The sequence below is a fragment of the Phocoena phocoena genome, chromosome 17 (genome assembly GCF_963924675.1).
Source record: "Phocoena phocoena chromosome 17, mPhoPho1.1, whole genome shotgun sequence".
Lineage (NCBI taxonomy): Eukaryota > Metazoa > Chordata > Mammalia > Artiodactyla > Phocoenidae > Phocoena > Phocoena phocoena.
Genome location: NC_089235.1, coordinates 77,937,433 through 77,950,959, shown reverse-complemented (window position 1 = coordinate 77,950,959; position 13,527 = coordinate 77,937,433). Strand labels below are relative to the sequence as shown.

The window sequence follows — 13,527 nt, the reverse complement described above, 5'->3', positions numbered from 1 at the left end:
TGTTTCCTTTTGCCAGCTTTCAATCTTGCTTTCCAAATTGCTTCTCTTATCCATTTATAGAGAGAATGAGAACAAAGAAGGACTATGGAAAGAGCGCAGGCGACACAGACAGCCTGGGATTTGAATCCTAAATAGCACCAGCCACTTGTGTGCCAAGTGGAGTGTTCTTTCTGGACCTCAGTGCTAAGAATAGCTACCTTGTATCGATCTTATGAAGACATCGTGTGCTAAACAGGGAGCTCTATTCCTGGCACTTAGACCTCCATAAAGGGTGGCCTCTTTTAATGTCTGTTTTCTGTGTTCTGTAATTGTCAACCTGTGCTCTCAGCGCCATGGAGAAGCCACCTTGGGCGGCTTTTTGTAGGGTCCTGGAAGCATTCTCTCTTAGCCTCTGGGCACCTGTGTTGAAAATCCTTCCTGGCTGTCTTGTGTGCTGGAAATCCGTTCCACCTGTTTTGCCCTGAAGATGTGTTCTGTTTGTAATTCATTCCTACTCTTTGGAAAACAATTCAGTAAAAACTCATTTGGTTTTCCACTGGCCCAGGGCAGGTATGAGGGATAGCGTATTACTATTTTATAAAAAAAATATAAATAGTAAAGTCATAAAACACCACTGGTCACAGAGCAGAGAGTCAATAAATGCTTGCTGGAGTAAAGTAATGATGGCTCAGTTTTTTCCATGGCTGCTGTATTGGCTGAACTATTCCTGTCCACCATTACACTTTTTTTTTCTTATTTAAAGAGACATACATGCATATGGTAAAAAAATTAAAACAGAACACAAAAATACACAAGGGAAAGAAGGTCTCCCTCATCCTCTGTTCTCTCAACACTCTCTGGAGATGCCACTGTTGACAATTACTTGTGTATTTTTCAAATATGCTATGCACATTCCAACCTATGTATGTGAATTCCTTTTTAAGTTTTATTTCTTTATTTTTAACCTGGATAACTCCTTCTGCCCCTACCTAGCAAGCTGGGCTCTGGAACTAAGGACAGCTGTCCCACACCAGGGGGCCTATTCGGAGCCCTAGACGGGACCCCCAGAGTCAGGAGTGGGTTTCCAAGGAGGAATGGGGACCAAGCACCAGCCCTCGGGCAGTCTGCTTGGGGCTCGGGCTCTGACCTTCTACTTCCCGGCCCCGCCCAGCCCCTGTGGCCTTGCACATAAGGCATGCCCTGGAGACACGCGGCCTCAGTTTCTCAGCCTGTAAAAGGGGAACTTATACTCTCCCCAAGGTAGTTCAGAGCACTGGCGACAACGCCTGCGGGTGCGCGACACGAAGCCCGGCTCGGCGCGAGGGCTAGGAGTGTGATCCCGTAGCGGTTTTGCAAAGGCCTGGGCTGGAGGGCTGCACCACGGAGGTGAAATTTGAGCTGCGCGCCTTGAGGGCTTGGAAAGGCGCGCGGAGGCAGGAGTGGCATCTCCTTCGGGGTGCGCGGCCCCAGGAGCCAAAGCTTTTCTTTCCTTCTCAGCTGCTCTCCTTCCCCTTTTCTCCCTATGGGTCCCTCCGTCTCCTTCCTCCTCCGTGTCCCTCCCAGCGACCATCTAGCTCCCTCCACTTTTCATCACTCCTCTCCTCCCCCTCCTCCTTCCCTCGCTTCCCCGGCGTCTCTTCCAAAACCCGGAGCGGATTCCCGGCCCGGGACGGGCCCTGCGCATGCGCAGGGGCGGTGCCGGCTCAGCCGCTGGTCGGAAGCTCCCGCTCTGAGCCGGGGGTGCGTCCGAAGAGGCTGCTCGGCCCCGCCGCCCGCCAGGCCGTTGGCTCCGGGCCCGGGGGTCCGGCTGTGTAAGTGCAAGGTGGGGGGCTCCCGGTTAGGGAGGGTGTCGGGTCGGCTGCGGGAGGGCTGTCCGTGTGTCACGGCGCTCGAGGGCGCCAGCCAGCGTGTGTCCCGCCGAGGGGCTCGCCTCAGCCCACACCTGCTCGGGCCACTTGCCCCAGCCCCGTTACCCTGCCCGGAGCCCGGCCACACCTGTCCACGGCCGCGTCCGCACCTGCCGAGGGCCCGGCCCTGGCTCTCCTTAGCTCTCGGCTGTCGTCCCCTTACCCTCTTCCGCCCGCGGGCCCCCCTCCGCCCGGCCTCCCTCTCCTCGGCCCTTTGACCCCGGGCCGGCGGGTCTCGGGACCCGGCTGGGGCCGGCCTCCGGGCGGCGCTGCAGCCCGCGCCCCCGGCCGCCTTCCCCGCCCCGCGGTCCCGGGAGGCCCTCTTCTCCTTTTTCCTCCTCCTCCTCTTTTGGACTCAAAGTGTCTCAGATCCCGCTCGGCGGCGGCAGGCGCTGATTCCCGGGGATGAGCTCCTCGAATTGCAAAGTCCGGCTTCTCCCGGCCAAGTCTCGGGAAGAGAGAGCACAGTGCCTGCCTTGGTCTCCTCCCTCGGCTCATTTGCCCCACGTGAATGCCCTTTAACACGGAGTTTTCTGGTGTTCGGATGGGGTTCTTGTGGATTTCACGTGTTTTTATAGAGAGAGGGATTACAGTGTTGAAAGCAGGGCTCGGTTTAGTTAAAGATGAGTTGAGGGTATGAGGCTGTGACATCCTCCATCCTCTCCCCGCCCCAGTTTAAACGCGACTGGCGATTTTAAAAACGTAGTTAATTGTCGTTTCCTAGTCCAGCCCAGATAGTATTCCTTAACACGAAATAGCAGCACTAGAGGCATGATATTGGAGAACCAGGAATATTGCAGTCCTAAAGATGTCCTGGCAAGGTTTTTTGTTTTGTTTTTCTTAAACTGTGGGACAGTCCAATAGTATAGAGGGAAAAATAGTTGTCAAGAAATATTTTATCAAATAACAGCGTTATTGAGATAATGTTCACATACGATGAAGTCCACCCATTTAAATTGTACATTTCAGTGGTTTTTAGTATATTCACAGTTGTGCAACCATTATTATTCCAGAACATTTTCCTCACTTCAAAAAGAAATTCCATACCCGTTGGCAGTCTCCCCTCCTGCAGCCCGGGGAGCCACAGATTTACTTTCTGTCTCTAAGGAGTAGCATATTTGGGGCATTTCATGTAAATGGAATCATACAGTATGTGGCCTTTTGTGCCTGGCTTCTTTCACTTAGCATAACGTTTTCAAGGTCCACCCATGTTGTAGTAGGGTCAGTACTTTGTTGCTTTTTATGGCTAAGTAATATTCTATTGTTATGGATAGATCACATTTTGTTTATGCATTTGTCAGGTGATGGACACTTGCGTTGTTTCCACTTTTTGGCTCTTAGGAATAATACTGCTATGAATGTTCGCATACTAGTTTTTGTGTGGACACGTATTTTCAAATCTCTGGTATATACCTAGGAGTAGAATGGCTGTTTATATGGTAACTCTATGTTTAACTTTTTGAGGAACTACCAAGTTGAAGAAATATATTCTTGATGTTTTAATCTTTGTATTAGATTAGTCTCAGACACCAGAGCTGGCTCAGTGCCAGGGCTTATTTCATCAGGTTCTTTCTCCCTTGAAGAAAGTAGTGGAAAAGCATGGACTCTGGAACCTGGCTCCAGTTTACCCCTTACAGATTAGGAGACCTTGAGCAGCTGACTGAGCCTGGTTCCTCATCTGTAAGGTTGAAAATGGGAATGCTTGTTTCTTAGGGTTGTTGTGACATCTGACTATGATAAGTTGTAAAGCGCCCAGTGCAGCCCTTTTCCTACCTTGTATATGAGACAAATTGCCTCCCGTGGTACTTGCATATTTTGAATCTGGGGCAAAAGTGAACAAGAAGTTTGCTAATACTGAGCTGCTTCAGGGAAAACCCTTGCCTGAGGTTGTAAGGTTTACTGAGCTGTGGCATGGATTTGATTGCTGGTCTGCTTTTCAGGGCCTAGTTGGAACTGGAAGGGACCCAGAGGGGTCTTTTAGTCCAGGGTGACTTCATTGTTTAGATTTCATAGATTGGTAAGTGCTAAAAAGCTGGAGGGCCAATCATAGGCTTGTCAATTTTTATTTTTGCCCAGATAGAATAATGGAAGAACAAGCGCCATCTCCCCCCCCCCCCATTGTTTTATAAAGCAAGAATGTTTGGGAATTCCCTGGCAGTCCAGTGGTTAGGACTCTGTGCTTTCACTGCGGTGGCCCGGGTTCGGTCCCTGGTCAGGGAACTAAGATCCTACAAGCCGTGGGGCGCAGTCAATTAAAAAAAAAAAAGAATGTTTTAACAGCAAAAAACGAGACAGTTCATAACCTAAAAATAAATGATAACAATAGTAGTTAATATTTATAAAGCACTTACTAAACTTACTTTAGTTTTATGGGAAGCTTAATATACATTGTTTATATTTTTCTCATTTTACTTCAGAGAAGAGAAATTGAACACCTCCTGTCCTCAACCTGTGTCAGACCCACAGGCCACCTGTGCACCTGTAACACACTTGCCTTTTTTGTGCATCAACTTTTTTGCTTGTAGAAGAGGGGTGTTGGCAGGGGCAGTAGCATAATCTCCTGATAGATGAGAAGGGCGGGGGCCAGGCCCTGAAACTAGCCAACCTGCTGAAACACGCACTGTAAGTTTGAAGTTCGACCTTCTTCCTTTTTTTGTTTTTTTTTTTTTTTTGCGGTACGCGGGCCTTTCACTGTTGTGGCCTCTCCCGTTGCGGAGCACAGGCTCCGGACGCGCAGGCTCAGGGGCCATGGCTCACGGGCCCAGCCGCTCCGCGGCACGTGGGATCTTCCCAGACCGGGGCACGAACCCGCGTCCCCTGCATCGGCAGGTGGACTCTCAACCACTGCGCCACCAGGGAAGCCCAATGTGGACCATTTTTAAAGTCTTTATTGAATTTGTTACAATACTGCTTCTGTGTTATGTTTTGGTTCCTTGGCTGCCAGGCATGTGGGATCATAGCTCCCTGACCAGGGATGGAACCTGCACCCCCTGCATTGGAAGGTGAAGTCTTAACCGCCAGGGAAGTCCCCCTTCTTCCTTTTTTAACTCTTATGTTAAATGTTTAACATGTATGTACAGTTTAAAGAATGGCAAAACAAGCACCGCTGGATCTACCATCTAGCTTAAGAGACAGAACATAACTACTGCTTCTGAAGCCCACTGCTTCCCTTTCAAACTGCATTCCTCTTTGCCACCCAGGTAACCACTATCCAAATTTACTTTTTCTTTTTTTTTTTTTTTGCGGTACGCGGGCCTCTCACTGTTGTGGCCTCTCCCGTTGCGGAGCACAGGCTCCGGACACGCAGGCTCAGAGGCCATGGCTCACACGCCCAGCCGCTCTGCGGCATGTGGGATCTTCCCAGACCGGGGCACGAACCCGTGTCCCCTACATTGGCAGGTGGACTCTCAACCACTGCGCCACCAGGGAAGCCCTACTTTTTCTTTATAATTTTGCCATATGTGTAAATAAGATACTGTTTAAGTGTTGCCTGTTTTTAAACTTTACATAAATGGAATGGTGCTGCTTGTATCAATCCACAACTTGCTTTATTTGCCCATCATGTTTTTGAGATTCATCTTTGTTCCTGCAATGTCTCTCTAGGTCATTCATTTTCACTGTTCTAAAGTATTTCATTGTGTTAAACGACCACAGTTTAGTTACCCATTCTCCTGACGGTGGCCATTTGCGTTCTCTTCAGTTCTTGCTTCTGTGAACCTGCCAGCCACATGCCAGAATACGTGCCACCTGTCAAACAGGGGAGTTACCTTTGGTCTGCATCTTTGCAGACACATGGTGTTTTTATACTTAAAACATTTTGTCTTTATACCCATGTTCATAATAGTATTATTCATAGTAGCCAAAGCTAGGAACAACCCAAATGACCTTCAATGAATGAATCAATAAAATGTGGTATATATATATATATATATATATATACAATGAAATATTATTCAGCATTAAACAAGAAGGAGATTCTGATGCATGCTACAACATGGACGAACCTTGAAGACATTCTGCTAAGTGAAATAAGCCAGCACAAAAGGACAAATAGCATATGATTCCACTTATGTGACGTGTCTAGCGTGGTCAGATTCCTAGAGACAGAAAGTAGATGGGGGCGTGCCAGGGGTGGGGGGATGGGCAGTTAGTGTTTCATGGGGACAGAGCTTCAGTGGTGAAGGTGAAAAAGTTCTGGAGATGGTTGCACAGCAATGTAAGTGTACTTAATGCCATAGAACTCTACATTTAAAAAGGTAAGTTTTGTGTTATGTATATGTTACCACAATAATTGTTTTTATTTTTGGTCAGTCTGGTGGGTATGAAATGGTCTGTTCCTGTGGGGTTTGTTTTTTGTGGTACGCGGGCCTCTCATTGCTGTGGCCCCACCCATTGCGGAGCACAGGCTCCGGATGCACAGGCTCAGCGGCCATGGCTCACGGGCCCAGCCGCTCCGCGGCATGTGGGATCTTCCCGGACCGGGGCACGAACCCGTGTCCCCTGTGTCGGCAGGCGGACTCTCAGTCACTGCGCCACCAGGGAAGCCCTGTTCCTGTGGTTTTAATTTGCTGTCTCCTGATCGCCGTTGAGGTGCAGCACCTTACTGTACACGTTTGGCTACTTGAGTTTCCTCTTCAAAGATGTCTGTTTGTCCATTTTCTGGTTGGGTTATGCATCTTTTTCTTACTCATGGATTACCCATTGTGCCAGTACTACTGTTGGAGAGTCTGTCCTTTCCTCCTGTCCTAGAAAGGCACCTCAGCTGTATTTCAAATTGCCGTGCATGTGTGGGTCTGGTTCTGGGCTTGATGACGTTTCCATTTTTCTCTCTATCCCTGGGCCAATACTGTGCTGACTATAGGTTTTTTGTTTCCCTACAGACTTACTGAAATATAATTCACATGCTATACAGTTAAACCATTTAAATATACAGTTCAGTGGTTTTTAGGGTATTCACAGAGCTGTACAACCATCACCACAATCAATTTTAGAACATTTCATCACCCCACAAAGAAACCCTATGTTCCATTAGCAGTTATGTCTGGTGGGACAAATGCCCTTCCCCATTGGTCGTTCCTCAGGAGTTTCTTGGCTATTGACCATAAGCTAACTTGTTACATTCCACGAAAAATCTGTTAGTAATTCTAATCAGAATTGTGTTGAATCTGTATATCAAAATGGGGAGAATGAACATCTTTATGATATAAACTTTTTCTACCCATGGATATATCTGGGAGCCTACCTTTTCCTCTCTACAGAGCCTGGCACGTGGGAAGTCCTCACTAGATGTTGGGGATGTGAGTGATGAGGTTTTATATATCATTAGTTTCAACCATAGCCTTGCACAAAAGAGAAAACTAACCTCAGTGAAGCTACGTGACTCACTTATGGTCACAAAGAGTGACAGCCAGTGCTGGAGCCAACCCGATGCACGTGGTGCTTGCAGGGAGTTCTCTGCCGCCTACTGCTGATGGGAGCAGCATCCTTTTTGCGAATGATACATGCTGGTTGGCCGCTTTCACTTTCATTGGTTCCATCTTATCTGTAGGTGTTTTTCTTCTGGTGGGCCTGTGTGTGATGTGTGACATGTGAATAAAGATCTGTGTCTGGGAGAACTCTGGGCCAGGTGCAGGGAGTGCCCACCGAGCACATGCTTGAATTGGGAAAAGACACAGTAAAGGTTGGAATTTCCATTACGGTTCAAACTTCCTGATTTCTATGACTTATTATACCTTGATTTAGCCCACCTTAATTTTGGATGCACAAATATGGAAAAACTTGATGAAACATGATTGTACGGTATTGTAGAGAGAGGACCTTGTATGATTTCTCTCTTTCTTTTTTCTAACACTTGTTCTCCTGGGCCTTACAGATCCTGCACAGATCCTGCACCCATTCAGCAGGGTCCAGGGCTTGCTCGGTGCTGCGCTGAAGCAAAATTTGTTTATAAGGGCCTTTTTTCATCTACTCTGGGCCTCCGTCTTCTTCTCTGCACAATGAAGGCTTAGACTAGATAAGGGTTTTTCAATATCTTTGCCACCTTTTAGAAACAGAAAACTCTCAAATCTCCCTCCCCACCCACCCCAATGCTTAAGATTTTGATACGTCCCCCAAGGGGTGACATCCATCTTTGTTGAAAGTTGATGTGCTTTTGGTTCTTTCCAGGAGGTGCAGAAAAGACTCTGCAGAGAATTATTGCAGGGAGGGGCCGGGGGCCAGTGTATCACACTTTGCAGCGTGAGTGCCGGGGCAGGGGCTGGGGTGGGGGAGCGGGAGCGCCTGCCTTTCAATACTGTAGCTGATGTGGCCTCTCTGTGATCTTACACAATGTGACCGACTTCTCTTTCCCTCAGTTTCTTCATGTGTAAAGTTGGGGTGATATTATTTAGAGGTTTTCATGAGATAATATACACATAAGCTTTTTGTGTCCTGGGTAGAAACAAGACCAGTTAGCAGGTCAGAGTTTTCTTAAAAAAAAAAAAAAACAACCAAAAAACTTTCTCCTGCTGCTCTGTCCAGGTGTGTTGTGAAGCTCCTGGAGGGTGAGGGTTGACTCTGAAGTCCAGCATGGGGTAGGTGGCCCCAGGATCTGCGTGCCCCAAATTGCTCCCACCTCCCTCCCCAGTCCTCTTGCTCTCAGCCCAGGATGAAATCCCTGCCATTGGACGTACTCAGAGGTCTAGTGGAAACGGCCTTTTTTTTTTTTTTTTTTTTTTTTTTTTTTTTTTTTATGCGTTACGCGGGCCTCTCACTGTTGTGGCCTCTCCCGCCGCGGAGGACAGGCTCCGGACGCGCAGGCTCAGCGGCCATGGCTCACGGGCCCAGCCGCTCCGCGGCACGTGGGATCCTCCCAGACCGGGGCACGAACCCGTGTCCCCTGCATCGGCAGGCGGACTCTCAACCACTGCGCCACCAGGGAAGCCCGGCCTTTTATTTTTATTGTTTCATCAGGTTCTGGTGAACCGAAGCCTATGCAGTTTGGAGTTCCTAGTCAAGAAAAAGAAAACACAAATGCAAAATTAGATATAGGGCCATGGAAGGGGCCCTTGCAAGTGGGGGCCATTAGCTCTGTTGGCTTCACAGTACAGCGGTCTCTGGCCGCGAGTACCCACCCCTGTACTCTGAAGTAGGAGAGACCAGTGAGGTCAGTGGAAAGATTTACTGAGTGTATCTCACGGGCTAGGCGTTTCCCTCCTTGTATGGTGTATTCCTTATTTGATACAATGAGCTCATTTAATCTCAATGGCCTTTAAAAAAATTAGACCTTTTATTTTGAGATGTAATGTAGATTCCCATGCAGTTGTAAGAGATAATATTGAGAGAGCTTATGGACCCTTTGCCCAGTTTCCCTTGATGGTACTGTCTTGCAAAGTTATGGTACCATATTAAAACCAGAACATTGACTCACTAGCCCTTTGAGGTTTGTGTTATTATCCACATTTTAATTCATGATAAAACTGGGGTTTAAAGAAGCACACAGGCCTGCCCCAGGTCACTGACGTTGTTAGTGTAGAGTCAGGGGTGGAACGTGGGCTTCACATTTCTGGGCAGTGCCATTATGATGGTCTGTGGAAGGGGGCAGCATTCATTTGCTTGTTTGTTCATTCATTCAGCAAACATTTTTTAACTCCTGTGGGCCAGATGCTTTCCTATGGGTTATCTAATTGAATTCTTCAACAGTACTGAGAATCAGGTAATGTTGTTTTCTTTCTTTCTTTTTAAATTTTTATCGGAGTATTGTTAATGTTGCTTTCTTTTTATATCTAACAAAATTCACTCAGAGAGGTTATTAAAACTCTCCCAAGGAAACACAGTTCATAAAGGAGGGATAGTAACCGTGTAGAGCCTCTCCTTCTACGTCAGGCAGTATGCCTGGCACTTTGCATTTGCAGCCTTCCTCAATCCAGATATCTTCTTAGCAAGCAAGTTTTATTATCGCCATTATTTTTCAGTTCAGGAGCTCAAGTGGCCTGGAGTTCAAGTCCAGGCCATCTGATTCCACTGTGGTTCTTTTCATTCTGTTCTGCTGAGGGGCTGGGGAAGCAGTTCCTTCCGTTGTTCAGTCATTTATTCAGCTTTCTGAGCACTGACTCCACATCAGTGCCTGGCGCCTGGCCAGGAGTTGGAAACAGAAAACAAGAGATGGCCCCTTTTCTGCAGGAGCTCCAAGCCTGGTCCAAGAGCAGGGGGTTGTGATAAGAGCTGTGATAGTCATATGCAGAACTCTAAGGACAAACTGTTCCCCACAGCTTTGCTCGGGGCTTACCCTGCCTTCCAGCTGGTGGACGCCAGCACCACCGCATCCCCGAGTGCGCTGGCAGCCTGCAAAACCCAGTGCGCCTCAAAGCCTCTTTTTCTCTCTGGGCAGGGTCTTCACCATGAGTGTCCCTGACTACATGCAGTGTGCTGAGGACCACCAGACTCTCCTCGTGGTGGTCCAGCCCGTGGGGATCGTCTCGGAGGAGAACTTCTTCAAGATCTACAAGAGGATCTCGTCCGTGAGCCAGATCAGCGTGCGCGACTCGCAGCGCGTGCTCTATATCCGCTATCGGCACCACTACCCGCCCGAGAACAACGAGTGGGGCGACTTCCAGACCCACCGCAAGGTCGTGGGCCTCATCACCATCACAGACTGCTTCTCGGCCAAGGACTGGCCGCAGACTTTCGAGAAGTTCCACGTGCAGAAAGAGATCTACGGCTCCACGCTCTACGACTCGCGGCTCTTCGTCTTCGGGCTGCAGGGGGAGATAGCCGAGCAGCCGCGCACCGACGTGGCCTTCTACCCCGGCTACGAGGACTGCGGGACGGTGGAGAAGAGGATCGAGGACTTCATCGAGTCGCTGTTCATTGTGCTTGAGTCCAAGCGTCTGGACAGGGCCACGGACAAGTCCGGGGACAAGATCCCGCTCCTCTGCATCCCATTCGAGAAGAAGGACTTCGTGGGACTGGACACGGATAGTAGGTAAGTCTCCCTGGAGCCCAGGCTCCTCAGCGTGGGCTGCTTCCCGACCTCCAGAAAGGGAGAAGCAAGTGGGAGTGTAGAAGCAAGGGAGCAGGGGGAAAAGGGTGTAGTCCACTGGTTTTCAGACTTTTAAAAATGGGACAGCCTTTGGTTCAGGGAAATCCTTTTAGGGTTCGTGTGGACACTTACTGCCCCTTTTCAGCTGGGAGCCCTGGTGGGACCCCCTGGAGCGCTGTCCAGTAGGGTAGCCACTGTCACTATGACTGTGGAGGAGGCTGGTCTGAGCCGGGATGTGCTGTAGGTAAAATGCACGTCAGATGCTGAGACCTAGTCTAGGAAAAAGAGTGTAAACTATCTCAGTATTTCTTTTTTATTGATTACATGTTGAAATAACACTTTACATGTATTAGATTAAATAAAATACGTTATTAAAATCTGTTGCGAGTGTTTGGTTTTCACTTTTTAAAATGTGCAAACTAGAAGACCTTATTTGCGTGGCTCACACTGTCTTCCTGCTGGGCAGCGCTGCCCTCCGGCACGGCGTGAAGGCTGATTCAGCCTCATCCCTTCAATGTGCAGATGAGGTGCTGAACGCGGAGAGGCGGCCCAGTGAGGTGCTAGCTGAGCTGGGGGTCGGGCCGTGCCTCCTGCCTCCCAGTCCCCGGGAGCCTGCAGGGCTCAGGTCCTCCTCCTGCCAGAGGGCCACGCCACGGCAGCGCCGGAGCCCCCGCTTATGCTTAGGGTATCAGAAATGCCACGGGGGCTTCCGAAAGAGTGCCCCACGCAGAGGAAGGTATGTTCATGGTTTCTGTGTCTCAGGGAGTGTCAGACAGAGCAGGGAAAGTTCAGTCCTCACTTTGTCCCTGTGATTAAGTCACCAGAATTGCTGACGAGCTCTGCTGGGCCGTCTGCTTCCCCTCTCTGCCCTCTGCTCAGTTTCCCTGTGTGGCCAGTGCGGTGTCCCTCCTGCAGGAGAGGACGAGACGCACGCCTTTGTCGAGACGTGGTCCCCTTTGCTGGGGAGAGCGTGGGTAGCTGTGTCACTCCTGGCCTTGGGCCCTGGGCCCTGAGTCTGTCCTCCCCGCTCTGTACAGGTCGCACGATGGTCTCCCAGGTGAGGATGGGGGACATGGTGTGGGTGCCGCAGTGCCCGCTGCAGAGCAGGTGCTCAGGGTTTCCTGAACTTATCTAAGGTCAGACCCGACTTTCTGGTTGTTGATAAGTTAGAGGAGAAGATGTCACAGAATTGAGGGAAAAAGTCCAGGCAGCCCTGCGAGTGAGAGGCACAGAGTCCCCGAGCCACTCCTGCAGGTGGTGCCTGGCAGGGTCTGGAGGAATTTTCATTTCCTCACCCGGACACGTCTGTGTGGTCTAAGGAAAGGGCAAGGCATGTCGTACCCACGATCCGTACTTAGTTTTCGCATGACCCTGTGATCTACATGCCAGCGCTCCCCTTCTGCTCCTTGGAGCCGAGGTGGCAAGGGTTAGGAGCCCAGGCACCACCAAGGGGCAGAGCTGCCAGCACCAGGCCCGCTCCCGGCCAGCTCCTCACCACACCTGTTGCCTCCTGCTGAGCCCCGGGCGTCAGGTGGGGTGGATGCCGTGGTGATCATCCCTCACAAGGTGGGGCCTCACGGGCACACAGCATCATAGTGCCTGTGGCCTCGGCAGGGACTGCCTTCCCCTCCCTGGACAGACCAGTGGGTGAGTGGCTGAAGCCAGGAACCCTGCCCTGACCCCGTGACCAGTGCCTTATCCTTGCCAAACGAGGCACTGGTGACATTTCTGCTCATCAGCTTCTTGGCTTTGGGGTTGCGGACCCACCAGGGAATGCCAGTTTGTTTTTGCCTTTTGAAATCTGTGCTCGCAATTGGGCAGGAACAACTAGTTTCAGGATACTGTGCTTGGTGCATGGTGGCTGATCCTATTCCCAAGTGTTTACGCAGAGTGAATGAAACCTCCCTCCTGGTGGGGCCATTCTGTTCTCGCGGTACCATAAACACTCAGCCATCATATGCACTTCAGTGAGATACTGATGCCAGTGACTTCAACTCAAACACATTCTCCTCCAGTCACTGTTCATCCCTTGTTGCTTTCACTAGTCTCAGTTATCTAATTTTTAAAACAACAGTTAGGTGCAGTGACAGAGCCTAACTCTCCTGCGGCTCTTGGTAGGGGTGATAAAAAGTGTCCAACCTGAAATGAGATTGCATTTTGTGGCTCGAAAGGAAACGTCTAGATGTAGGTGGAGGTTTGGTTTGAGGCGCTGACAGGCTCCACGGCAGGTGCCGCCAACCTGAGGCCCCAGCCTTCCCAGGGGCTGTAAGTGTGGGTGGGCTTTACTGAACGTCCACGTGTGCCCCTGGCCTCATCAAAGCCCACGTCAATTCTTGACCATGCTGTCAAAGTTATTTTTGTTCTGGTGTGTTTCTAATTTTTGCTTGTTCCTCTTTCTTTTCTTTTCCTTTGTTCTTTTTCTCTCATACCGCCCTGTGAGTATGTTGTTGGGTCTGAAAAGGTAGGCTGTGAACACGTTACATTGAAAATAGCTAGATTTCCCTCTGTGCTGCCTTCTTACCGCCTTCATCGCTTTAAAAAACAAAAACTTAACTGCTGCTTTGATCCATGTATTATCCTGGTCATCATTTTATTTTCTAATTTTTTCGAATTTTCGCTTTT

The 13,527-nt window shown here is 49.5% G+C and overlaps 1 protein-coding gene across 5 annotated transcripts in view; it reads left to right on the top strand.

Annotated features, from left to right (window-relative positions):
- Window positions 1–1,698: 1,698 nt before the first annotated feature.
- TRAPPC9 (trafficking protein particle complex subunit 9) overlaps window positions 1,699–13,527 on the top strand; it is a 514,113-nt gene continuing 502,284 nt past the window's right edge. For 3 of the 5 annotated variants that reach the window (XM_065895755.1, XM_065895754.1, XM_065895751.1), the window contains exon 1: window positions 10,265–10,848. In XM_065895755.1, the coding sequence (XP_065751827.1) occupies window positions 10,265–10,848 (584 nt within the window). Of the gene's footprint in view, window positions 1,791–10,254; window positions 10,849–13,345; window positions 13,367–13,527 lie in introns of those variants that run through there. The other 2 variants (XM_065895753.1, XM_065895750.1) reach the window with 2 other exon arrangements.